The 27,957-nt window shown below is 40.0% G+C and overlaps 2 protein-coding genes across 3 annotated transcripts in view; both read right to left on the bottom strand.

The window, feature by feature from the left end:
* Positions 1-159: 159 nt before the first annotated feature.
* LOC107752070 (thiosulfate sulfurtransferase/rhodanese-like domain-containing protein 1) lies at positions 160-1,877 on the bottom strand. 2 transcript variants are annotated; one of them, XM_016567922.1, is made up of 4 exons: positions 1,759-1,877; positions 736-882; positions 419-581; positions 160-338 (listed from the first exon to the last, which is right to left on the bottom strand). In XM_016567922.1, exons 1-4 carry the CDS (start codon positions 1,769-1,771, stop codon positions 284-286), a joined length of 378 nt encoding a protein of 125 aa, XP_016423408.1. In that variant the 5' UTR covers positions 1,772-1,877; the 3' UTR covers positions 160-283. The 2 variants fall into 2 exon arrangements, with proteins under 2 accessions (XP_016423408.1, XP_016423409.1); XM_016567923.1 differs by having other exon boundaries at positions 760-882.
* A 2,092-nt stretch (positions 1,878-3,969) lies between these two features.
* The window catches only part of LOC107751925 (teneurin-2-like), a 65,386-nt gene continuing 41,398 nt past the window's right edge, over positions 3,970-27,957 (bottom strand). The window contains exons 9-25 of the mRNA XM_016567703.1: positions 23,546-23,692; positions 22,776-22,986; positions 22,255-22,374; positions 21,247-21,508; positions 20,618-20,885; positions 17,822-17,965; positions 16,422-16,671; positions 15,051-15,071; positions 14,683-14,912; positions 12,746-12,900; positions 11,595-12,484; positions 10,653-10,828; positions 9,433-9,668; positions 8,979-9,275; positions 6,659-8,276; positions 5,663-5,793; positions 3,970-5,528 (exon numbers count right to left, since the gene is read on the bottom strand). Coding sequence (XP_016423189.1) covers positions 4,791-5,528; positions 5,663-5,793; positions 6,659-8,276; positions 8,979-9,275; positions 9,433-9,668; positions 10,653-10,828; positions 11,595-12,484; positions 12,746-12,900; positions 14,683-14,912; positions 15,051-15,071; positions 16,422-16,671; positions 17,822-17,965; positions 20,618-20,885; positions 21,247-21,508; positions 22,255-22,374; positions 22,776-22,986; positions 23,546-23,692 — 5,894 coding nt within the window. The 3' untranslated portion in view covers positions 3,970-4,790. The remainder of the gene's footprint in view (positions 5,529-5,662; positions 5,794-6,658; positions 8,277-8,978; positions 9,276-9,432; positions 9,669-10,652; positions 10,829-11,594; positions 12,485-12,745; positions 12,901-14,682; positions 14,913-15,050; positions 15,072-16,421; positions 16,672-17,821; positions 17,966-20,617; positions 20,886-21,246; positions 21,509-22,254; positions 22,375-22,775; positions 22,987-23,545; positions 23,693-27,957) is intronic.

Genomic DNA, 27,957 nt, shown 5'->3' with positions numbered 1-27,957 from the left:
CTTAAGATGCATTTGGGAAACGCAGCCCTGTACAGGACATCCAGACTGTGGCATGTATGGTCTCAGAGAAATTCACTAAAATATTATGTCCTCTACAGAGGACACAAGTCTATGCCTGGGTCCCAGGAGGTTAAAAGGCCAAGACAAGGACAACATTTCTTTGTTTAATAATCAGACTTTATTAAAATACATGTACAAATATTATGATTAGTTGTATGAGAGTAAAAAGGTCCCTGATTTAAGCTGGAATCTTCAGAGTGTTCCAGGAGTTCTGACTGGATTGTCACTTGCCACCTTTTTCTGACCATTCCTTGTAGCCCCCTGCATAATTACGGGAACTGAGGAGAGAGAAGGAATTATTGTTACAGCTTCAGTAAAACTGTGATTGTTTAAGCATTCATGATTCCAAGTTTCTTACTTCTTGAAGCCTAGGTTTCTGGCTTTCTCTGTGGCAAGAGCTCCACGTCTTCCCATCTGACAGTGGAAAACCAGTTCAGAGCTGTCCAGAGATGGCTTAACTACGCCAAACTTGGACTGGAATTCAGCTGCTTCCAGGGACATGTCACTTTCTACACTTTCCACTAAAATAAAATAAATAAATACATGGGAAATTGCTTTTAGTACACGTTTTAGTACATATGGTCAATACACTTAATGTACAATACTTTTAAGTAACCTAAAATGTGGTAATATCGAAAGATAATTAGTTAGTTAGTTTTTGGAAGTAATGCATACTTATTTGTCCATCTTCTCTCCTACCTGGGATGTGAATGGAGCCTGGAATATGCCCTCTGTCTACCTCATCTTTAGTGCGCACATCCACAAGAAGCCCTGAACCCTTTGCCAAAAGATCTTTGAGATTGCTGTAGGAAATCTCCTTATCTATAGCAGAGAGGAATGTGTACAATCAAGCAGTTATGATAGAGTCCTGTCACGCAATAAACACTGTTGATTGAGCTCAGTAATCACCAAAAATAATACTACAGAAATCTCCTTATCTATAGCAGAGAGGAATGTGTACAATCAAGCAGTTATGCCTAGAGTCCTGTCACGCAATAAACACTGTTGATTGAGCTCAGTAATCACCAAAAATAATACTACATTAAAGTTTATATATATTTTATAATTAACATGGTAAATATTTGATGACTAAAAAAACTATTTTTTACACCAATGATACCATTTACGCGAGATTTTTTTTGTTTGTTTGTAAATTGTTTGGTTACCTTACTAAATCTTTTTCGATTTTAATTGTTTTGATATAGGCTATGGATGTTCCAGAATATGTTTTTACACGCAAATAATAATTAAAACATAACAAACACATCAAGAAAGTGTTGTATTCCATACACATAAAACGTTTCAATTTCTGCAAGTCATCCTTACGTCAAGGTTTCAAGCTCTTCAAAGCAAACAAGTAATGGAAATAACTACCAGGACACAAGACATGCATTATATTAGGAGATGCATAAAATGGAATTGAGAGAACAGGCACCGCAGGATATTAGTAAGTGCACACAACGTTCAGCTTGTTATACCGTAAGTAATCAAATGTAGAGATAACGGAAGTGTTTAGCACAGGTGCACCTGGGCACTGTCACCCTTGACTACAAGCAATGAAAACAACAGCTGCTGCTCGAAATCGACACGCACAGGTTTCCAGTACACAGAAACAGTGAACAAAACTGCAGTTTCACACGTCGCTTTATTTAAATCCCTAAAACTATGTTTCTTACTTTTACACGAAAACACACTTACCGCTGCTTGCCATGTTGACGTTTAGATTCACCGGGTGGCCGCACCTTTACTTCCTTGTCATTCAAGTTTTCAGAAGCCATCTCATATTGGCTGTACTCTTAGCGTAGGCGTGGCCGTGCAAAAAGGCACCGCCTTGAAAGCGCCCCATTGAAGATCTTTCTGCTCCCCATTCTTTACCAGCTATTGCCCTCATAACATTTAAAGTTTTCCTACACTTTTTCTCCACTTCTTCTATATGTTTTTTCCAAGTGTACCTGCTATCCAGCCAGATACCTAAATATTTGAATTCTTTCACTTGTTCTAGCGGTTTGCCATATATTGGTAAAACAATATCATTAGGAATTTCTTTTCTTCTACTAAATATCATATAACATGACTTACTAGCTGATATTTTAAATCTCCAATCTATACTCCATCTTTCAACCTTTTTAAAAGCGCCCCTCCTTGAGCTAACTTCCCAATAAAAGACCCGTAGCTTCAAAATAAAAGATCGCTACATTGCGAATTGTGCACTGGTTGTGTATCTGAATAATATTCCTACTACTACTACTACTACTACTACTAGTAGTAGTAGTAATAATAATAATAATAATAATAGAAAGTGCGCTAGTAACTATTTTTATTAGCCTATTATTATGAACTAGTGCTTACAATCACCAGCTCAATTTGAATTCTTGATTGTGTAACAAAGCAGCACCTAATTTACCATAGTACACAGATTCCACCAAAATACCTTTGACGAGCTACCAGGTTATTGTTACTGCTGCAAACCATAATAAAGTCAGATGGAATCTCCTTCCAACATTGTATGGGAGATACTGATAGAATCAGATGGTAAATACCACTTTATAGTACTGTAATAAGGTACACACAGAAGATTGTGTGACTTTTTTACCTTGCAATTCTTAGTTTATAACTCGCAATCTCACAATTCATTTATTCCATGGCAGGGAAAACAAAAACAAAACAAAAAACAACAGAATTGCAAAATGTAAACTCAGAATTGCAAGATGCAAACTCGAAACTGTGATAAAGAAAGTCAGAGACAGAAAGAAAGAAAGAAAGAAAGAAAGAAAGAAAGAGAAAGAAAAAGAAGAAAGTCAAGAGAAAGAAAAAGAAGAAAGTCAAGAGAAAGAAAAGTCAGAATTACGAATCTGAATTGTGAGATATAAACTATATAGAATTCCAAAAATAAATAAATCACCATTACTTTTTTATTCTGTGGCGCTTCCATAAATTACATTTGGATATGCTCAATAAAGTAAAACATAGTATTACCATTGTGCATATCCAAAAAGCCATAGTTTTACTGCAGTATCATGGTACATTTTGTTAATGTTACCAAAGTTTCACTTCAGTAAAATCTGGTTATTTGGCAGAAACTATAGTTTACCATGGTCAATTTCTGTAAGGAAATGGCACACTCTCCACCCCATGAGATGTGGAAAAATGACATATTATATATAATAGCTGTGTGAAGACATTTACAAATACATGAGACTAGCCGAACTCACATGAATTAAACTATTTATTGGTAAGGTCTCAGAAGAGTCTCACTTGAGTAAGAATCATCCCTCAATACTGATTTGGTACATCATGACATCCATAATGAGTCTCTTCACAGTGGAAAGAATCAATTTCTATGGTTCGGGTTCTAGTACAGCAACTTTTCTGCATTAAAAAAAAAACAAAACCTAAAACAGAACATCAAACGGGGTATCAATATTATTCATCTGTGATATCTGAGTGTCACAAAATTCTAGTGTTTTAATACCAGCTGTTGATTTGCACATAACAAGCCACCTTCTGTTAGAAATATAAAACTTGATATTATGAACAATATTCTACTGTGCTGCATAAAGGTAAATCTATACACTGTACATACAGATATATTTTGAAAAACAAGTTTCACAGTTTTAAACTTTATTTAAAGTATAAACCATTTGATAAACACTTTACATAAATTATTTCTGTGTATGACTAGAATTTGCTTTGAGGCAAAAAAATCTAAATTAATACAAAAATGAAAAATTACTACATATTGTACAAAGGAAAATAAACTCAACCATCAATGTTTATCTTTGTAGTTAAAAGCAGTGACTCCTTTATGATTGTCATAGAGTACTATGAATGATAAAAATTAAAACGAACTAAGTAAAAATAAATAGTTTCTGACACTAGTAACCTTTCAATCTGGAGACTGTGGGTGTTTTTTTCTGATATCTCTATACAGAAGTGCCCTGGTGAAGGTCTCGTTACTCTAATGCGACTGGGACGTACAAAACTATCGCATCTAAAGCACACTCAGAACTTCACTGTTATCAGATACAATGCAAGTACTTTTCTATCAGTGATGAAACAAACTATATCAGACTTGGTTGTTTTCATCACTTTTACTCCACTGGAATTTTCTTAAAGAAACAGTCTGTAGATGATGGGACTTGCTGCAGTGGCAACTGACAGTTTAGCTGTGAAGAATGTGAGGCCTGAGACTGACATTTCTCTTGATGGATGTTACTCCTCAGTTCTGACGTCGAGACTGGGCCTCTCCTGCGGCGCGTGAGACTCGCAGCACCTCTCCGATCCAGATCACAAGCGTACCATCTGGCACCAACATCCTCTCGGTAACCCAAAAAATATGGGTCAAAATATCTATTCTTTTTTAAAAAGGGGATTTTTCATATTTCTGCAAAAGTAGCTCTGCTTTGTTTTTCAGTTTCTCAGTGCTTTTTGACGTCCATTGTTGAAAAACAAAGACGAGGTCTTTCAAATTGTTCTTTTTTTGCCAGAGGCAGTATTAACAAAGTTTTTAAATGTTCTTCTTTTAAAAGTCCCTGCAGCGTTCAGTGAGTTTCCCCATTAGTTCAATTATTCTCCGTGGGTTCAGGAGATAACAGAAAAAAAAGCAAGGGAAAAAGAGAAAGACGGAGTAAGAGAGAGAAAAAGATCGAGAAAAAAAAACAGAAAACGGTAAAGGTATAAGCGGAGAGAAAGCGAAATATAAAGAAACAGGATAACAGACGTTTGGACTGTTACCTCTTCCCCATCTCATTCTGTCTCAGGAACTGGATGTTGAAACTGCTGTCCGCTAGTTCAGGATACTGTTCCACGGGTAAAATGTAGTACCCGTCGTACCCCTGTACTTTCCCTGTTGAAAGGAGCTGCTGTCTCTCTCCTTCAGTCCACAAGCGGCTTCCCTCTTTATTATCCTGTGCCTGTTGCTGCTCTCGCAGCCAGGCTCCCAATAACGCCCTCTGCCGCGCCAACTCCAACAGCCGGGCTCTCTCCTCATCCAGGACGTCCGACGCCAAACCGTAACGCACGCTTAGAGAAAGAGCTGGAACCCGGAACTCAACGGTGATCCCTCGTCGCGAGCGACCGCTTACCGTCACGTTGATCCCGCTTTCCAGTGCCGAGCGTCCATTGGTGAGTCCCAAAGCTAGAAGGTCACTGTCAGCTGAGCCTATCTTCATGAAGAAATGACAGTCATGGCCATCCTGCGTGTAGTGCGTCCCGTCTAAGTAGATGGCGTTATTGAGCACTAGAGCCACCTTCCTGCTGTCATCGCTGGCCATGCTGGAGACCCCTGTGACCACGCGGCCTTCTTTCACTGCCAGCATCACTCCTCGTCCAATGATGGGCGTACTCGTGCCAAACCAGTGGCCTGGTTTCTCATGTTTGGTCTTGCGCTCTTTGTCAAGAAGCCGTCCCTCCAGAGCCATGAACGCTTGGTTGTGCCGTTCGGCTTCCTGCTGAACTCCAGTTATCAGCTGCAAGGAGAAAATCTTGGTAAATGCAGGCAAGATCACCTAGTCCAATATTCACTGATTTGCTACCTTGGAAATACAAAAGTAATTGTAATTGTATCCTGAGGATTTACTATGGTATTAATGTGGTGACGTACCTGCCCATTTTCACTTTCTTGACTGGCGAAGAGCTCATACGGCGGATCCACGAAATAGTGTATGTGTCTGGGAAAGCCTGGGATAATGTTGCTAAGCTGGAAGCCAAACATGACCAGCCAACTCTTCACATCTGCAATGAGAAATACATAGAAAAGGAGTTTAAGCTTAAGCTTTTGGGTTTTGCAATAAAAAGGGCAATTAACTGATTATAGGGCTGAATGAAGTAATAATAATAATAATAATAATAATAATAATAAATTAATCAATTTAATTGCATTATATGCCAAAAAAGTTATAAATATTCGTTGAGAATATGGACCAAATTATGACATTTTGTGGCAGAGAAAAACACTGAATGGACTAAATTTGGCTTTAGAAATAAATAAAAAAATGGAACAAATATTTATTTACTGTACATATACACATTATCATTCAAAAGGGGTCAGTTGGGGTCAGAGATATTTTTTTTATGTTTCTGAAAGAAAGCTTCTTATGCTCACCAAAGTTGAAAATACAAAAAATAAAAACAATATAATATTGTGAAATATTATTAAAATTGAAGATGGTTGTGATGCTTAATGTATTTTGTGGAAACTGTGATACACTCTTATCAGGATTCTATGATGAAAAGATAGTTATATTAGATATATAAGATATAATATATATATATATATATATATATATATGAAATAGAAATCTTTAACTTGACTTTATAAATAGTATTGTATAGTGTATAAATAGTAGTGTAAAATATTATATACTTCATATAATTTCTCCTATTCATCTATGTAAGAGTGGACCATCTCTGCCTTATACAGTCTCTGAATATATTGTTTTTTTTATTTCCATATGATTGAACATTAGCAAAAATAAAAACTATTTTATCACATTATTTTATAAACCAATACTAGCATTTAATTAACATGTAAAATTGACAGACCTAAATAACTAACGAGCTGGCTAATCTGCAAAGGCACCCAATTATAAACTCTCACCTGTGACATAATTCTTGACATCCAGCATATCACTGAGAGGGTTGTTATTCTTGAACATGTACAGGTTGAAGGGTGCCAGTTCTTTTCCGATCTTCTGCCACATGGTGTAATCAGGCGATGTCCATCTGGCCGCTAAAACATCATAGTCTCTATGTGTGAAGTGCACCAGCTTGGTTAGCGTGTCATAAAGCCCACCGTGGAAGCCGATGACGAGCTGGAACTCAGGGTTGGAGTCGTGGTACACCTCCCCATAAGCGGTGTATTGCACCTGTTTTATCATCTGCCCGTTGCTGCTGAAGACAGCCAGTGGCGTACCAGTGTTGTCAGAGGCAATGTAGTACTCCTCCCCACTGCTCACCTCCATGGCAAACAGATGGCCCTGCAGGTCATAGTACAAAGAGCTGATTTCTGAGCTGGAGTGGTTGAACACATGTGTGACCCGAGTCGGGTTGTTCAGGTCAGCATAAAAGAACTGGAGGTGCTGACCCAGACTGTTCTTAGTAGACACCCTGCGTCCAAGTCCATCGTAACGGTACTGGACACTCCATACTCCAGCTGCACGGCTATAGGCGCGCACCAGCTGGCCTTTAGAGTTGTAGTCAAACACGTCACCGCCCCTCTGACTGAGGTAACCGTCTTCGTCCAGACGGTACTGCACGTCACCGAGCCGTGTGATGCGGTCTCGTAGGTCATAGCGGAGCGGCATGAGTCGGGCGCTGTTGCCCGGGTTGAGCAGGTGTAGGTTGCCGTTTAAGTCGTAGCTGTAGCGCCAAGTGGACCAATCGTTCACCTTGACACCACTGAGCTGTCCATCACCATCGTATTCATAGCGGTACTGAGTGGTGTTGGCGTACGGGCCGATCTTTAGCTCTCGCTTGATTACTCTGCCCATGTTGTCGTACTGCACCGTCATCCAGTACATGAGAGAGCGGAAGATCTCGTACTGAACCTCTTTGATTCGTCCGTGAGCATCGAAATGCTTGCTGAGGGTCATGACGGCAGTGGTGATTATCTGATTGATGTCGTAGTAGATGACTCCAAACTTTCCAAAATGCTCCACTTTTCCAGAGATCTCGTCGTAGCGGTATAGATCCACAGGAAGTGGCGTCTCGCTGATTACTGGCTTCATGCTTGCGATTCTGAAACTATTGTCATGGTAGGTGTAGTCGAAGCGCGCGTTCACCATACCTTCCTCCGAGAAGCGATAGATCTGTTTGTCGATCAGGGGACCCATTTTACGATAGCGAATCGTGCACGAAAAGCCACCGCTTTGCAAGTTGACCATTTTTAGCACGCCGGCTGTCTCATCGTAGCCAAAGGTGATGGCTGTGCTGTCATACAAGATCTCGGAGAGCTTGGCCAGCTTGCCGTATTTGTAGAGGACGCGACGGCCAGTACCCAGGAAGTAGGCGGCCTGGGGACGCCCGTCCTCGCTGAAGTCGTAGATGATGGACGCGTTGCTCTCTGGCGGGTTGTAGGTGTTGCGGATGTAGCCGATGGAGACGTGAGTGAACATGGTGTGACGGGCAACGCTAGGCATGGTGACAGCCGTGATGCGGTTAGAGGCATCGAATTCAAAGATGTATTGTCTCTGACTCTGCAGGAGCAGCACCATGGACTGTAGAGAGAGGTATTTTCAGAATGTCATTATCACATTGATATTAATTAGCAATAACATCTTTAACAATTCAAAATAAAATCATACATCAGAGTTTCTGTACTAAATGTTGGAAAATTTAATTTACAAATCGAATTTTGAAATATACTGTGTTCTATTTATATATATATATATATATATAATCTACTTATCTATTATAACCTGTTATTTTATGGTATTAATGTGTCTGTTATTTTAGTATTATTTATAAACTATAATTAGTAATATTTTGAAATAGCTTTTACTTTATTTTCAGTTTTCATTTTAATTTCAGTTAATTCATTTTTGATTTTTTTTTTTTATCAAAAATTATTTTTTTGATCCAACCTGGATTATAATTAAACATGATTTTTGATTTTTTGTTGTTGATTTCTAATCATTAATATTGTTTTTTGCCCCCATTTTTAAGCTTAAATCTCACTCAATTGCGTTAAATACACGCTTAAAACAAGAAGAAAAAATGTCCAGTTAAAAAGAAAAGTAAAAAAAAAAAAATCCTAATTCATGGTATATTATCTGATTACACATTTTATTTTACTTTTTCAGTATATTTAAACATTTCAAAGCAAAGCCAGTAAAAATATTTTCTTTAAAAATTCTAAATTCGGAAAACAATAATCCTAATAATCTTTAACCTAATTTCACTTTAATCTATAATCTCACCTTGTCCAGGTAACTGTAGCTCCAGACCTTTCCATCCACAAAAGAGCGTGAGAGGATTCGGCCCTGTGGGTCAAACTCCGTCCTCTCACTCATACTCCCTCGGTGCAGCCCCACTAGCTGGCCTGTGCTGGAGTAAGACACATTCACCACTGCAAGGCTGCTGCTCGGCTGCCATATCGCTGGCCTGCCCTGGGCATCATACGTGATTCTCAGGGTGAACTTCCTATGGTCGTCATAGATCTTCTCAGTCCGTGTGTTCCTATCAAAATCTATCGACAGGAGGTTGCGCCCATGTGCCTGCAAATTGCACAAATATTTGATATGAAAACCTCTCCGTTTGGTGAAATGATTTAGTTACCTGTTAGATAATCAAGCAGGATTCTTTGCTTGCATTGTGCACTGATATGATAAACTAATGTATTACAGTAATGATTTTAAAATCTCGAGTGCCCACCCGAAGTTTCCTGCCAAACACAGTGACCTTGCCCTTGGACAGTTCTTTGCGCAGCCTCCACTCAATGGAGTTCAGACTGTTATCAGTGGGAAGGGTGATGTTCCTCCGGCCGATGGTGGGACTCACTGATCCTGCCAAGATATGGGGCTCAGTGTGGTAGCTGATGCCCATCCCATTGGCATACATTACTCTCAGAGTGCCATTGTTACACAGTTGGTAGCTGTTTCGTACTTGATCTGCAGAGGGCAATGGCGTTACATAAAATTACCATTAAATTAAGAACAAAAAATATTACACAACAAATTTTCAACATGACAACAGAACAAAACGACAACTACAAAAAAAGGCTTGATTTATTTTGAACTCATGAAAGGGCTGCGGGGCATTCATCAGCTCAAAAACAGTCTGGCTGTCTTTCTTAAGATCATAAAAGATAACAAAGAGCAGTGCTTTGTTTATAACAAATTATGTGGAGCCTCAGATCCCTTTGTTTCAGAGTGCCACAAACATTTATTATGCTTCCGAACATCCACTATAAATAAATGACAAACCATGAAACTAATTTATGAGCAAAGGTACGTCCATAATTTGAGATAATATAGTTTATAATTTATATGGAATCTCTTAGAGGCATTTAGTCAATTTATTATTCTTCCCATAAGCGTGTCAAGGTTAGATTTAAATGCATGATCTGAGGAACGTTCCCTATGGATTAAATCCTCTGTAATCCATTCAAAAGGTTCCTCCCTCGTCCTGTGTTATGTCTGGTTGTATTGAAGTTTGAGTTTTTGGTTTAGTCTGCCATGGGAAGGAAGTAAAACATTTTTGCTCTCTCCCTTTGTCTTTCAGTCCTTTCATCTTAACAGCTGAAATAAGCTTTGGGACAGTGGGGTTTGTGATCGAGGACAGATGGAAGACAGTGAATATTTGCTTGGGATAAGGTAATGAATTTGTCTCGAATCATATGCATCACAGCAAAACACAACTGGAGCGCTAGGCATGGGAGAGAAAACAAATGCTGTTTCTGCACTGAATCTTACAGTACTTTGGCTTTGGCAGTACTTTTGTTATCTTGTAAGTTTGTATGCACTGGTATATAAAACAATTAAGCTAAAAATGAAATGAAATATGAAACCAACCAAACTGAGCACAGAATCATTTACAAAATGATTTCTGAAACCCAAAATAGAAATTCAAAAAGGACAACTGAGCAGACATACCTTGCACAACAGTATAAGAAGCTTCTACTGACGAAAGATTAGTGATAACAGTGATGTCATCATCTCTGTTGGAGCTCTCGATGTCAATATTGATGGATTTTTCGATCTCCCTATGCAGACTTGTAACCATCCCCGTGGGGTACGTCACATTGGTTAGTCTCCCTTCACTGTCATACCTGAAAATAGACTAAATGTTAGCAAAAGCCATTTTAAAGTTCATATTTGAAAAGCAAAGCACTGGAAACAATTATAATTGTGTTCAATCTTTGACCATCTCAAAAAAAACTGTATCCTCTAGACAATCACTCCATAGAGGTTTTAGTGCTATCCCTGCCTATCTCTCTCTCTGTGTAACATTATATTAGGGAGCAGATCTGGATCCTGCCACAGATCTGTCACAGTCTGGCTGATGTCTGTGCCAGTGCAGTGGAGTGTGGGGAATTCTGCATTCTCAGGAGCAAGCTTGCGCTGTCCTGTTCCTGGAGATTACTTTCCTGCAGAGTGTTCCAACTCTAATCAAACACACCTGAAAAAGTTAATCAAGATCTTCAGGTTCCTTTGGAAATTATCCAGCGCTCTTTTCAAAGTCAAATAGATATTCCTACTGGATATCTCTAGCTTTCAACCACAGTGTGTTCCATGACAAAAGTTTGGGGTTGGTAATATTTTTTTACTGTTTCTGAAGAAGTCTTTTAAGCTCAGGAAAACTATTATATATATACTATATAATAAGAAAAATGATTAATGCTAAAATACATATCATTACTGTCATAATGGTCAATTTAATACATTCTAGCTGAAAAAAAAACATCTTTGCTTTTCTCCTTCGGCTGATTGGAATGTGGAGACAATGCTATATAAAACTTCTGTTAAGCGTTTCATGCATATACAAAGAATTAAATGTACAGGCAACATGTCATAAACAGACACACGGCAACTTACTCATAAAAGGTTGTCCAGCCAGTCTCATCAGCCTTGGTCGCCAACAGGCCAGTGTTTCCATTGTATCCCAGCAGAACGATCTCCTGGTTGAGAGCAGAGATGGAGCGCAGGCTTCCTGCAGGATCCAGTCCCAGCGTAACCACCTGATTCTCAGGCTGCAGGATGAGCCTGAGCAGTCCCGCTCCACCCTGCCCTGCCCCGTCCCTCCGCACTTTCACTGTATTATTGCAGTTATCCACCACTGTGGCCAGCTCTCCATCAGGGCCGTAGCTGAAGTTGTAGAGGGGCAGACCCGTCACAAGACTGATGGTCTGTAGGTGGAGACCCTCCTCGTTAAACACATACAGCTCTTGTTCCTGAGGGGACGCAACCTCATATCGGCCCAGCGCTGAAGGCCCTGGTCGGTTAGTGCGCACAGCACGGATCCGAATGTTATTGAGGTCTGCAATGTAAAGCGTGCCATCCGGTGAGACGGCCAGAGACATGGGGGAGTTAAGGCTGGCATCCGTAGCGTATTCATCGTCTCCTGCAAAGCAGTTACAGTTGACGTCATTCTTGCAGTCGCACTCCGACGCAGCGCCAGCCAGAAGTGACATCTCTCCGTTGGTGCTAACTTGCCGAACACGGTTGATCTTCTTCTCGTCTGTCTCGGTGATGTAAAGCACACCTGTATGGGAGATGGCGATAGCCGTGGCGCTCTCCAGGGCGGAGTGGATGGCCAGTTTGCTAAGGGAATAGTCAATGCCAGGCACCTGGCAGTGCATGGGACGCCCTGCGATGATACTCACTTGGTGGTTTTCAGTGATGCGTAGGATAACGTTGTTCTCTAGCACATACAGAGAGTTATCCATGGGGTTAACTGCCAAGTCGGTGGGCCACTCCAAGCGTACCTGGGTAAAAAATAATTGAAAGTTTTTAAATTAAGCTTTCAGATTAACCATGCACTTTTCTTGTATCATTTTCTGGGCTTCTGATCAAGTTTTTGCAAGCCTGCTAGACATGATTAATATTTGCATATCTGCACTTTCAGCTCAGAGGGTCTGTTTTGAAGATTCAGGATTTAAAGGAGTAGATTTTATGATCAAATGAACCATCCAAGTTCCTGTTTCTGCCTGTGAGTAATTTATAACATGGGCTGTCGGCTTGCTGACCTGACTGACATCCATGCTGGAATCACAGCTCAGTGGGCGCACAGCAGTGAGGTCATTGGCGCCCAGGAGAGTAGAGATGATGCCGTTTTGATCCACCTTCCTAATCATGGTGGCGTCCACAAAATACATAAGCCCGTTTTTATCTACAGCAATACCTGAAAAGAGAAAAACAAACAGGTAAATTGTCAAGCAGGAAGTTCAGGGGTGACACAGACTCACAAACCCTTTGCCTGTCAGACTTGTTTAGTTTTGTCTTCTGCTTTTCTTAATGATCAGAGCAAGTGAATCTTTGATCTGGTTTCAACCTGTTCTAAGTTTATCTTCAGGCTCTGCTCAATTCGTCTTTCCCTCCCAAGCCCCTGTCCTATATAAGCTAGCAAATAATACACGTTCATCAGGCGTCACTCCTGTGTCAACCCATCAATTCCCCTTATCAGACACCGAAGGCAGAGCAGACGAGAATATCTCAAAGTGCTGACAAGAAGATGCTCATAGAATGGACCTGTGTAGGTGTATGATGCAGAGGGGTTTGAACAAAAAGACGGGGAGACAAAGCATGAAGGGAGAGACTGAGTGCACTTGACTGAGCCTTTTCACTGTGAAGTCATTTGGGAATCGGTAATGAGGCCTGTGTAGTCTGTCACCTCTCTACTCTCTCTCTCCAGAAGCTCAAATTCAACGTCACATACAGAAAATGTGACAATGTGACATCCTTGACAGTTTGGTGTCAGACTGGCTATTTTTTCCTTACACCAAACCTGGATTTCACTTTTAAAACCTGCTCTAACTTATCATTGTACCTTTATCTTTTCCTTTCTCGCTGCTATATTTGTTTTTGCTTGGATACGTTGTGCTTTAATTCCAGTTTGAACCGAATTCAATTTGATTGTTGAACTTTGAATTTGTGTCCCATTATGTGTATGCGAAATTCATAAAAACAGATTGAATAAGTTTAGATATTTTTTGAATGTTTATTTATCATTATCATTTATTTATTATCACTGGTCATTAACGCAAGAAACCATGAACTGGTATAAACCCAATACAAATAATTTCAGTTTATATATAACACAAGCTAAAGAGAATCTCCGGAGGAAAATTTAATTGTTCAGTTGCTGCTCTTTCACGGTTCTGAGATCCGTTTCCTCAAAGTATCAACTTTGTCTCAGATGTTACTCCACTTTATGAGGAAAAAATAGACACAAATGAGACAACTGACATACAGTAATAGAGCATTCGATGAGAAATATTCAAGTTCATATCAAGATCTCTTGATTACAGAGTTTGGTGATATTGTATTATGTACAGTGTGAGACATTGTTGAGATTTCATCTTAAGACTTCTCCAACCATTTAAACAAAAATTTGCATTCAAATCTGGAAGAAAAGATCTGTCACTACTTCCATTTCATCGTGACTTTAATCAGAACTCTTCCTCCTAAACTCACTAAGAACATCTGAAATATTCAATAGAACTCTTTCTTTCTGTGTGATCTACCTAAACACCAACGCTGTATAATACAGAAATATGCTCGCTTACAGCTCTGAACTGTAACATGAGAGTTAAAAGAGCCACCACATTAAGTAACATTATCTTTGAGAAACAGACAGAGAGAGAGAGAATACCAAGAGACTCCGATAATCGAAGCCGGAGACTCGCACTCCCCATAGCACATTCAGAAATTAATTAATAGCTTAAGGTTGAACGTTCTCTGTGATTGTGGAAGCAGCTGGAGGATAAGGCTCTTTTTATCCATGTTAGGTGTCACTGCTACAAAGGAAGCAGATGTAAAGACAGCCTGCAGAAACATTTCTTCACCTCAGACAGACACATGTGAAGACGTTAGTGTGATTTCATCTGATGTGAAGGGGATAACCCATGCAATAAGCAATAAGATCTAGCTTCTGTTTTGGTTTTCTTCAATGCTTCAACCTCACCTTTGGGGCTCATTAGAGTGGCTTCTACAGCTTTGCCCCCGTCCCCGCATCTCTCGTCGAAGGGCAGGCACTGTTCTCCTGTGCCCGCCACCACATCGGCATTGTCGGCCAGCAGTCTTCCCCCTGTGAGCGATCGCACCTTGTAGATTCGCCGAGAATTTGTGTCAGAGATGAACAGAGCCCCAGAGACTGGGTCCACAGCCAAGAAGTACTTATGAGTCGGGTTGTTACTACGAAAAATGAGGTCATTACTAAGTCAGTGCTGCAATTACACAATTAGGCATAATGTGTTGCTCTATCGCTATATTTATATTCAGTGAATAATCCAATTTTACGTTAAAGAGAAAGAAATCAAGTTAAAGGCTCACCTGTGTCGAAAATCCTTATTTCTGTAAATGAAGAAAAGAACAAGAATCACAATTATGATTCCAATATAATATGACAAAATATATATTGTATATTTTATTTGAGTAAACTGCAAAAAAAAAAGAACAATTAAAGTTCCCCTATTATGAATTTTATTTAATTACCTTTCATGCAGTGTGTAACACAGCTCTAAGTGAATAAAAACATCCAGCATAGTTTTAAATCTGAAAGTGCACCGTGTATAAAGTTATTGTCTCTCAAACAATTGAGTCGACTCTGAATCATTGAAGCCAGTCGTTTTTAAAACGAATCCCAAGCCGTTTCATGTTGACGTCAACATGAAACATTAGCATATTGCCCGCCCACTTGTTGGTCTTTTCTTGGTCTGAATGAAAATACATAAATGCAAATACATTTTTTGCCACTAGGTGCCGCTTTTGGAGCGGTAAAAATAGCGGTTTCCCCGGTAACGCTGTACACAAAGCAGTACTGCGCTCACAAACGCGGCTTTATGAGGCATGATGAAATGAAAATGAGACCAATTGGACCAATCACCGCAGATTAGCGTCACACTAAGGAGGGGTTTGGAAAAATTTATCGTTAAACGAATCGTTTGGGAGTCGTTGAGCAAATAATGTAAAAATAAATGCATATTATAAGACAGAGTGTTTTTTGACCTTGCATGCATGTCAACCTGTTGTTGGGGACTCCCAAAACCAAAATATGAACCTTTCATTACCCATAATAGGGGCACTTAAAGTTATGAGCAAAAGGCTATTCTCACTAAGGACGATAACTATAATAAAAACTATATTAGCATCTACACCGATGCACAATAACATTCTGATTATTATAAGCATGTGCTGCAGTTTTGTCGTCTGCCACTTTAAAAGCAGGATGAATTCTAATTGGCTGCTAATGATTTATCATTAACTGGAAAAATGAAAGTGATTCCAATTATTTTGTTCCCTTGAGCTGTTGTCATTATTGTGGTGTGGACAATTTAGAATGATTTTTAAAACTGTTTTAAATTATAGTTAATTAGCGTTATAGGATAACCCTTTATTTTAAGGACCAGTTCTCACTATTAACTAGTTGCTTATTAGCATGCATATTACTAGCATATTGGCTGTTTATTAGTACTTATGAAGCACATATTAATGCCTTATTCTGCATGACCATATTTTAGATCCCTTAAACCTAAAGTTAAAAACAACCTTACTAACTATTATTAAGCAGCAACTTAGGAGTTTGAGGCAAAAGTCATAATTAATAGTGAGAATTGGACCTTAAAAAGTGTGAACCATAATTGTTATCATCCTTGGTGTGAACGGGCCTTAAAACAAAAGTCTTCTTTGGTCCTTTCTCAGTACCTGAGCTCCAGTATGCGTGTGGTATTGAGGTTGGGATAAACTCTGCGTACGAAATTCAAGTCTCCGACGTAGAGGCTGCCATCAATGCCTGCTGCCAGGGCTACAGGTGCCAACAGCTTATTTCCATCAGCCAGGCCATTACAGCTCGGGCAAGAGATGCTTCGTCGACGCCCATTACCCATGATGCTTGTGATGATGGGTGGCTGCTGGGACACAAAGACGTTCTCACCGCTGCCCTTATGAAGGATGCCTGGTGTCAGATGAATAAAGAAACAATAACCATTTAAATGGAAAAAGAAAGTGCCATATTCAAAAGTCCATTTTTAGTAAAAGCTGTTTATCTGAGCCATTACAACCACATTTTCGGAGCATTACATTAAATTATTGATCAAAATGACAAGCTCTTCCACTGAAAGCAGCCAGGCATCACATCACATCAGACTTCCTGTGTCAGAGAGAGATGGCTCTCTCCTCGCCTCAAATCTCAGTCTCAGCTGGTCTGAGACTGGTCCAGAAAAGTTGTTTTAAGGTTTAATCTGTGAAAATTAAGGTTCTATTTTTAAGTGAGTATAATACTTATTACAGCTCACATAATTATCAAACCTTTATCAAAGTTCAAATATTTATCAAATAATAACCACATTTTTTTTTCAAGTACACTATATTACTTTGGTAAGATTTAATGTTTAAACGAAGCCTCTTATGCTCATCGAGGCTTCATTTATTTGATAAAAATACAGTAAATACAGTAATATTGTGGAATATTACAATTTAAAATAACTGTTTTCTATGTAAATATATATTAAAATGTGAACTTTTCTTGTGATGGCAAAGTTGAATTTTCAGCAGCCATCACTCCAGTCTTGGAAACCGTGATAGAAAGAAAGAATGGCATTTATTTGAAATCTTTCATAAACTCTCTCTCTATAGTAAGTGCATCATATACTATAACTATATCACTTGTCTAACACGTCACAATGTATGTCTTATTTCATCATGGGATCAAGTGAGCCAGGACTGCCACTCATGCCCCTCAAACACACACACACACACACACACAAAGGTATTCCTTTCATTATGGGGACATTCCATAGGCATAATAGTTTTTATACTGTACAAACTGTATTTTCTATCCCGTTACCCTAACCCTCCACCTGAACCTACCCTTCACAGGAAACTTTCTGCATTTTTAGATTTTCAAAACACTTCATTCTGTGTGATTTATAATCTTGTTTCCTCATGGGGACCTAAAAAATGTCCCCACAAGGTGAAAATTTACTGGTATTACTATACTTGTTGGGACATTTGGTCCCCATAACATAGTGAATACCAGTACACACACACACACAAAGACAAAAAACTGGTGCATTTGCCGCTGTACAAGAACATGAGGCACATACCACTGCGCAGGTTGAGTATATGGTGTTTGTCCAGAGACCATCCGCCCAGATTGGAAGGTTCCAGCTCATAGCCTTGAAGCATAGCCGTCCTCTTCTCCCACAGCACTAGACTAGGACATGATTCATATTCATACCCCACAGAGACTTGGGGACAAACACAGAGAGAGTGAGAGAGTGAGAGAGAGAGAGAGAAAGGGAAAAAAGAGAGTACACAAAATGTATCAAAACAGCATTTAATTAACTACATGACAGGCCAATATTAGAGATGATTAATTTACATACAATGCAAGCAGATTGGATGGGGAGTCTAGCTGGGAAACAGTGAGGAAGAATATAAATATTTATTTGAAAACCACATGCCAAATTAAAAGCCAGAACATTTAGAGAAACAATCAAAATTCAGCACTTAGAGATACACATAGGAGGCAACTGTTAGCTATAAATGACCCTGCAACAATCATCACAACATTTCTCTTTCCAGCTTTGTGGACTGCTGGGCAGAAGTAGGACATATAGGGTTCTGGGCAAGCCTTCACAAATCACCGCAGCTTGGGTGCTTTCACAACCACAAAGCACCTCGGTAAAGTGTGAACGTGATTTGTTCAGACACCCCGTGGCTGGACATGACTTCAGCTTTCACTTCTCCAACAGAATCTGTGATCTGTGCTGCTGCCACAGGGTCATTGCAAGATCCGTGTTTCCACAAAAAACTTTGCTTCTAGTTCTTGAAAAGTGGAGCACAACTCCATGAATCCATTAGCATAAATATATATGGAGATATACCGATGAGGCAGGTGAGAATTTATAGCGGTGTTGACGCGAGTGGGACAGTGGGTACCTCAAAATATAAATGAAAAAGATGTAGAGAGCTGGAAGGTAGACAGGCTGAGAAAGCAGCGGAAAGACAAAGAGAGATTAGTGGGTGTTATAAGGAGGTCACACTAGACTGAGTGCTGTTCTCTGCGTTTCCCTTGGCTCACTGCGGCTGCTCTCTGAACCTGTGTGTTTCTCTGACAGGGATGGTCAGGCTGAATGATCTTTGGGTCCTACGTTCACACGCATGAGCTCAAATCCTGTCTGATGTGTTAACTCTCACTATGTTCAGTCAGAGTGACCGATTACCCATGCCTGCTTAACTGGTGTGTGTCCTGGATGCTGAACCGTCATTAAACTCGGCCAGCGTCCCAAATGAACACCCTTCAAGCGCCAAACGTGGATAAATTTAAAATCTGACGGGTGAATTTCACAGTGTCACAAGCCAATCTGGAGGGTGACAGTTTTTTTAAAACATTTTTATAATGGATTAGTTGGATTTGTGTGTTGTGATGTGGAGAACATCTGTCAGTAACGTCACTTAAGGTAGTGAAAAGCATGTTTGTATGATAAGACGAATTTGAAAAATGGTGAAAGCACACAACCCAAGCTGTTCAAAGCATGAGAGCACTTTACATTAACCGTTTCAAAAGAGGCTTATAAGAGGAGAGTTTAATGTGGGCCGGGTACCATGTCAAGTGCTGACAGAGTGCTTGTGCAGTTTAATGTGCTTGAGAGATGTATTTAATGCATTTGCCAGCGCATAACTTATATTTTACTGTTATATTCCTTTTCTGTCAATGTTCTGAACTGAAAGTCATGCCTATTTCCATTGCGCCAAACTTTGTATTTACAGTAGTGATGGACCAAATTTAAGTTTTTAACTGAAACAACAAAACCAAAAATTAAAGTTTCAATTTAGCAGAAAACCAAAACTAGAAATAAAGTTTAATGAACAATTACTCCATATATTCACTAATCAACACTCAAAAACTGAGCTGTATATAACATTTAAACTGCACATAAGGCTAACTATCGAGCTACTGACACTGAATGGTTTTCCTGAGGTAAATGTAACATTACGTGACATTGCTTACAAGCTGTTTTATTGATGTCTTTCTATGTTTGAAACACTAATTGGAGATTAAATTAGACTTAATATTTCAGTAACTGTTTCTTTCAACAAACCTTCTGATCATTAATGTTTACTTTGTGTTATAGCTAGTAATAAAGAGGAAGAAAATCGGTTCACGTGCTGCTTGAACTGAGGAGGCTACAGTGATGTGTCACATTTAAGAGCTTCAAAATGACATTTGTTTGTTTACATTTCATTATCAAATTGGCAGAATTTCATACCAAAATGAACTAAGCAAAAAGCGGTTCAACTGAAAACAGCGTAGACTCAGGGTACGTTTACATGACAACGATGTACTAAAAATGAAAATGTTTTTCCTTTGCGTTTTTGAAAAGTTTCATATACAGATGACAACACTATCAAAACGATTCCCATTCACATGGATCCACAAAAACGAATAAAACGCTGTATTATGCATGCCAGGCCAGTAATTGATGATGTCACTTTGTAAAAAACACTACGTGTCTGCACACAAAACGCTGTTGTCATGTAAATGATCTTCGTTCATCAAAACAAAGATCGATTAAAAACTAGAAATCGATAGCCCTAGCATCCACACAGCTGATATTTTTACCCGTTGTAGATTATTCACATTGTGAGCACAAAATAGACACTGACAGAGTCAAAACGCGTCATCGCGAAGTGCTAGTAATTACTGAATATGAATGTTTTTCAGTAAGCATGTGCTCATAGACATCAACCAATAGATTTTTTGATAAAATATTAGCTTGGAGGTCAAAATAATTATATGTTTATAAGAACAGTAAATGTAATGGGATAATACCATTGGAGCATGTGTGCTAATAAATAAGCCACGCACCTAGTCACAATCAATCATGTGTGCTTACCCACTGCATCAGAGAGGCCGTAGACACGCTGACCGTATGCATCGGTCTTGTCCCAGATAAAGGTGTAGGCGAGGTTGGGTGAAGCGTGGAACCACTTCTGGAAGAGATGGCCCTCCACGGCAACCATCAGATGGACTTTGACCAGGCTGAGTGGCACCACGGCTTGAGTCATGGTGATCTTGAGCAAGGAGCGGTAACCTGAGGTCCGTGAACTCAGGTGACAGAGCTTCAGACTGGTGCCAGGAATCTCTAGCTGCTCATGCAGAACCTGGCAGACAGATACAGGAATGACTTTTATGTCATAGGAAAAGGGTATTTTCAAACAAGAAAAGGAAATGATTAGCAAGGTCAGAGGGTGGAAGAAAGACTGAGAGGAAGAAGAAATGCAAAAAAAGAGTATAATTAGAGTGAAATGGTTGATGAGGGATGACCTGTGAGTTTCGTCAGGTTAACAACCTGTCAACTAATTTAATGACCAGAGAGAGTGGTGAAGGAACATGAATAAAGTGAAAAAAGAGCAATATTTGGGATTTGGGTGAAGACTAATTGAAGAATCCCATCAGTACAAAACGCATTAATCTGCAAATTACAGTAATGAAGGTTTCAAGGAAGTGGGGCTCTCATCACACCTGTGTCTCTGGAATGATGGACCTCTCTCCTGGCCTGGAACTGAAGAAAGAGGAAAGGGGGGAGGCCACCACCACAGGATCAGGCCTCACAAAGCCGCTGAGGTCACAGCTCGGGATTGTGTTCTCTTCTGTCTTCAACATCAGAGTGTCCATGGCATAGAAAATGTTCCATGGGAGCCACACTGTGCGCTCTTGACCCAAAAATGGAGCCCGCTCGAATCGGAGGGTGAGAGAGGCTCCACCATTGGCAATGAGGTCAAATCTAATGACACAGAGCGAAAGGAAGTGGGAAAGGCAAACAGAGAGCAAAAAACCAAACAAAACCAAAAACAAATATGTACTTGTGTTATTCTCCGTTATTGATAGCACCATTACATTCTGAGTGCTTTTACCATTAAAAATGCCATCTCGCTGGGAGGGATAATTCATTGTTTTGATAGATTGCAGTCATTTCGATGAAAAGACTGAATTTACTCGGCACTAAATGAATCTAATAAAGATTTGTTCAGTTAGCATGTAGCTCTCTAAATCACTAGAAGCTTATGTAAATAAGTAAGTCACAAAATAAAGCTCGGTGGCAGAAATAATCAGTGTTTCAGAGGGGAAAGGGTTGTTTGTTGCTTGAATGATCGGCTTGGATGTGTAGGTACCAGGGTTGGGCAAAACTCAGAATTGAAGAATTGGCTTCCTTTCAGTTCATAAGTGTGAATTTGAATTGAAATGGCCACAAGACACCTGTCTGTCTGTCCATCCATCCATCCAATAAACCTTGAAATCTTAAGCATTTTAAAACATTTTTTCACAACATTTAAACAAGGCTGTCAAGCCAACATTCAAAGTTTGACTTTACAAACTGCTTTTCTAGATAAAAAATTGAGTTACATTCAAATTTAAATAGCATTTTGTCATTCAGTTTGCTTCCTCACTTCTCAGTTGAAGTACAATTTAAAAAGCAAGTCAATTCTTTGCGCACAACCCTGGTTGGGATGAGTACTACGGTAAACTTACGTTCCATCCTGGCGTGTGAGGGTGTAGCCGTACTGCGGGTACTTCGCAAACGACACATTAACTCCCACCAGTGGGGTTCCATCTGTTGTCACCACCTGCCCTCTGATCAGTGATGCCAGACTGGAGAACAGAGAACAAACAAGAAGACATCAGCTGCTCGATAACCAATAAATCCAAAGCGATATCATCAATCCAACAACTGCTGTCAAAAAAATCCCATAAATTTCCCGTTAGTCAACACATCTGTCAGTCTTTCCAAGAAATACAGTAGAAAGAGACAGGAAGATGTTGTAGCACCACTGACAACAATCAACACAGTTCCTCAAAAATAGCTCTGGGGTTACAAAATAACACAGAACTGACAATAACTATCCTAGCACTCAATTTTCTCTCAACAGATATAGCATAAGTTGTGTGCACTTCAGTGGATATTTCATTTTTCTTCTACCGTACAATGCAAGAGACATGACATTTACCAACCCAGCAGGTAGGAAGTTGTTGTGCGCAATAAAGCAAGTTACCTTGCGTTAAATGGATTGTCTGCAGGGATTATATGCGTGCTGTCCCGGCCCACTAGCATCTTGACACGGTCATAGAAGGAGCGGACTTTCTGCTCAGGGTGCTGGCCCTGCTGAATGACCTGTAAGGGATCCCTGGACCCTCTACAAAGCGGACTGTTCTGGCAGGGACTTTGGATACAGCAGTCTGGATCCATACAGTCAGTCAGACCATCTAGAAGAAAGGAAACAGCGGTGTGATGAGTAATGTCATATTATGATGGTGCACAATCAATCAGAGCTGCCTAGGGCTGCAAAAGATTTCTCTCTTCATCTGCTTCTCTGTCGAAAAAAAGGGAACATTCTTCATCTGTTAAACAAGAGGTGTTTCATCAAAGTGTTCTTGTACATTTTGAACACAACGATGTTGGATTTAAATTTCATCTCTGTTCCAGTATTCATTTACCAAAGAGATCGAAAAGTGCTTTCTTCTTTCCCTCACCTTTAGGCTTTGAATTAAATCAGTTACTACAGAACATCGGACTTGCTTTTTTAAATCCATCATTTCAGATAAAAGCCAACAGTCTAGCTCTAGTTATTTTCTGAGAGAAAGGTTAGCTTATTCCTATGAAATTTACACGAATTGTGAAAAAAGGGTATAGATACAAACAAAAAGTTGCCACATCGCTTTATAATTGCATATTAACCTCCAGAACCACAAACGACTGAATGTACTAAACAGTCACTCTCATCCCATTACAGCATGAAATACAATAAAACAAAAGATCTCTCACCTCCTTCATTGTCTTTGTTGTCTGCACATGAAGTCTCCATGGCGACATTGCAGCCGCTGCCTCTCCATCCAGTCTTGCATTCACAGTGCCAGCTGTTTTGACCCAGCAGACACTGTCCATTTCCATTACATCGGTTCGGACAGCCATCTGCAAGAGCCAGAAAGAGAAGGAAGATGGATTTAGAGAGGCCGAAATCCATCACGCCAGTCATCAGAGCACTATCAGTGATTGTGACCAAAAGTTTGAAAACAAGCTAGAAATAGTTTCCAGTGTCCAGTGAGTTATTAGTGTCCAGGTTATGTGGGTATACATTTTTGTACATTTTCAGACATCGATTTTGACAATCAACTTTTTGTTCAGTTGCTTATTAGCCCAACTTTTGAATTTGCACTGAAACAAAATTAGAAGATGAGAACAATTAAAAAAAACGACCATTGTTTGCACCTGTTTAATGCAATATTATACAAACAGCTGTGAGACAGCACACAAAGCATATTAACAAAAACTGCAGACATTATCCAGACAATCAAAGTGGACTGCCACAAATGAACACGAAATGCAAATTAGAATCATCCTTTGTTAATACGTATCTAGATTTTCAAACTTTTGGCTGTGACACTACAGGCAGACATGCATCAGTGCTCACACACAAACATATCTGCCTCCAATGCGCTCAATGTCCGTCTGAGGGGATGAAGTATATGAAAAGCATTACTATTCACACCTCAAATCAGTTCAAACTCTGAGAGCAATTAAATTATCTTCGGTAGTCTCCACTGATAGCCGCTGTTGGTAGCAAATTAATTTATCAGAACTCATCCATTCAGGAGGGGATATTTGTAAAGAGCACATACACTCTCCGACTGTTCATTTACAGTAGCTGATTTGATTTGTCTGGATAGAGAGCAATGCTCTCATGTAAGAATGTGGTTAGGACTGACCGAATCTACAGATCAGATTAGAATGCCTTTTTAGTACGAGGTACGAGCCTGTGTGTGTGTGAGAACCAAAGACTTTTGAATAAGAACATAGTGTGGGAGAATATAAAGGCATAGAATTATTCTTATTCTAAAGACATTTTCAAGACAGAGAAAAAAAGTGCTTTGATAAATATATCAAGTTTTTGGAGTAAAGTGTGGCGTGTGTGTGGGTGTTTAATGTATGCGGTTAGGGGATAAACAGCCTTCATAAAAGACAAAAGGCGGAAAACAATCTTGTCACAACAGTTTTGAGAAGAGCGTGGATTGATGTGAATGTTTTAAGGAAGCTCTCTCTGGTAGAGGCAGAGACTGAGATGAAAAAACACAAAGAGAAATGAAAAGGCTAAGCACTATTCTCCTTTAGCCACACCAGTCCATAATTAAGCACCCTAGAGACGTGGCCTGACATTTCCGAGTCATCAGGAGTTTCGTGTAAATAAAACATGCGTTCTAAAATTCTCAGCACTGCCGTGGGCATCATCTCTTACCTCGCCCGTAAAACGAAAACCACGCTGCGACCTCACACTGTGTCATCAGAAACCATTGCTGGTGCCCCAGAGTTCAATCTCTAACAGTTAACACTTCTGTTAGTGTGTCACAGCCTCCGCTTATGGTTACCCTGGAAACACAGCCTTTTGGACGGAGCCAGTTTCCTTCATCACAAAGCTATATAGCATTATTGGCAGCTGACCAAGCGCAGGTGACTCTTCAGACGATTTGTGATGAGTGAAATGAAATGGCCTCGACCAGAGGAGTGTGAAAACCCAGCATGCACTGGAACGCATTCATCCATTGTGACTCAAATCAAATGTTGCTTTAATTAATGTAATTCTCAATGTCTGGGGTCCTTGGGATGCCACATTAACAGGCTGCTATGCATCGACTGTCACTCAATATTGAGCTGAGAGGAAAGTCACTTAGCAACGATTGCCTTTTAAATGGAGCTGCCATTTTAAGCAGCCAAATACATATGAAACACCAGGACAGCAAAATCTATGGCGACCATTGATCTTCCTCATTGGGCAGCACTGAGCAGGGCCCCTCTTTCATGCCAAAGGCCAGTCGATTCTCAGAACCCTAACTAGAATAAAGTGGGATTTCACAAACTATTAAGCCACCTGGCTAAAGTAATGTGGGTTGACTCTATTGTAATCTACTTAAAAAGGAGCTGAGATTGCCTTGAGTTATGGGTCAGCGCACACGGTATGAGAGAGGTACGCAAAGGTGAGATGGGGAAAGAAGCATGCTGCATAGCAACAGTCAGTGGTTGATGGATGGAGAGATGGATAGAAAGAGACATATAGATTGGTGGAAAGGGAAAAAACTGCAAAAGAAAAGAAAGAAAGAAAGAAAGAAATAGAAAGAAAAAGGAGAAATAAATGTCTTAAAGGATGGAAGGGATATTACGGAGGAGAAAGAACGTGTGGAAGAGAAATCCAGTCCGTAAAACGAAAACCACGCTGCGACCTCACACTGTGTCATCAGAAACCATTGCTGGTGCCCCAGAGTTCAATCTCTAACAGTTAACACTTCTGTTAGTGTGTCACAGCCTCCGCTTATGGTTACCCTGGAAACACAGCCTTTTGGACGGAGCCAGTTTCCTTCATCACAAAGCTATATAGCATTATTGGCAGCTGACCAAGCGCAGGTGACTCTTCAGATGATTTGTGATGAGTGAAATGAAATGGCCTCGACCAGAGGAGTGTGAAAACCCAGCATGCACTGGAACGCATTCATCCATTGTGACTCAAATTAAATGTTGCTTTAATTAATGAGAAAAAGGAGAAATAAATGTCTTAAAGGATGGAAGGGATATTACGGAGGAGAAAGAACGTGTGGAAGAGAAATCCAGTCCTCCACCTAACTATCCCACCCACTTTAAAGGTCATAAAATAAAGGTTAGATTCATAAATCCTCCAAATTCACCTTAGGAAGAGACAGATAAAGTCCCACAGGGAGTGAGCACCTACTGCATAAAACGCCCTATCTGGATTTTCCTCGCCTATAGTGTTCCATGTATTACTACAAAGTCAAATAACATCCTAAACTTCAGCATGGGAATAGTAGAAAATTTTCACTCAAATGGTTTCTGAACTTCAGCAGAGATAGGGTAATGTCCTGTGCACGCTGAACAAGTTCTCACAGAGTCCTAAAGTGTTTGCAAAACCTGTTTGGAAACATTAATTTTAACAGTTAAAAATGTTTCTGCAATTTCTGTTTGGTTTGACAAATTTAGCAGAAATGTGCATTGCAGCGTTAACAACTGTCATTCCTTAAAAGGATATCCAGAGGTACAGGTAAAGTACAGGTAAAGGTAATGCTTCTTTACCTAGGGTGGGCGTGGTTTCCACCCATGAGCCATGTGCAACTCGCTTCCACTTAGTATACCCTAGCATACAGAGTTCATGCCTCCAGCGGTCATTCATCTGCAATCATTTCGGCCAATTAGAGATGTGAATATAAACTATATATACTATTGTCACTAGCTCTTGTGCCAGACTTGCTCCTGTCCAATGATGCATGCACACTCAGGTGATCACTGTGGGCCCTGTGGTTAAACTCCTTGTTATCCTGCTCTCCCTGCAAACACACCGCACTCCCCTTCTCAGAAAAGCACACACACTCCTGCCCCTCCATTAGTATTCATCCTATGAGTCGGAACTCAGGCAGGCACTGAGACAAAGTCATTACCATGCCTCCTGTGGTCCTGCACCCTGTGTGCTGAAATATGCACAGTTAAAACGTTGCTCACTGCTCCTGACCAACTCTGCACCGACAGCTCATGAAATTTCACATTTATCTTAGGATCCACTCTCTCCCGATCCCTTTACTCGCAGTAGTGATCTATATCCCTCAGGTAGAGCAAAATCTACTTGATCTTTGTCTCCACCCCGCAGTGTCCTCTGTAATTTAGCTCTTTTGTCTGAAGCAGACTTGATGGAAGTGTAGGACGACTTGCCTCCTGCGTCGCTGTTCTGTGCAAACATAAAGGCAGACTCAAACAGACTGCTAGGAGCTGGTGTGTCCTGGTGTGTGCTGCTGTGCCTCTAGTTGAAACTGCAGTCTACTTAAATGCAAGCATTCCCATTATGCTTAGAGTCATGTAGTTTACCCAGCTCTGCTCCTTTAAAAGTTGGAGGGAATGGGGGTGGTGTACTGTAGTGGTTCCAGCTCAAGTCTATTAACTCGAAGTTTGTCGGTTCCAACTGCCTCAAGAAGCCATCACTATTGTACTCTTGAGCAAGGCTCTTAACCTCATGTTGCTCCAGAGAGACTGGTCCTTTAATACATTTTATGGCATCATTGCTTCAAAGATGCAGAAATAAATCCTACCTATCAAAAGAAAGACTTTTAGGTTACTGTAAGACTCATAAACAAACACTCAAGTATGCAAACGCATTTGCTCAGCCAATGCATTGCAAAAGTGTGGTG

The sequence above is a fragment of the Sinocyclocheilus rhinocerous genome, unplaced genomic scaffold (genome assembly GCF_001515625.1).
Source record: "Sinocyclocheilus rhinocerous isolate Xijiao unplaced genomic scaffold, SAMN03320098_v1.1 scaffold662, whole genome shotgun sequence".
NCBI lineage: Eukaryota > Metazoa > Chordata > Actinopteri > Cypriniformes > Cyprinidae > Sinocyclocheilus > Sinocyclocheilus rhinocerous.
Note: the sequence above shows the minus strand (reverse complement) of the source record. Positions and strands in the feature narration are given on the sequence as shown.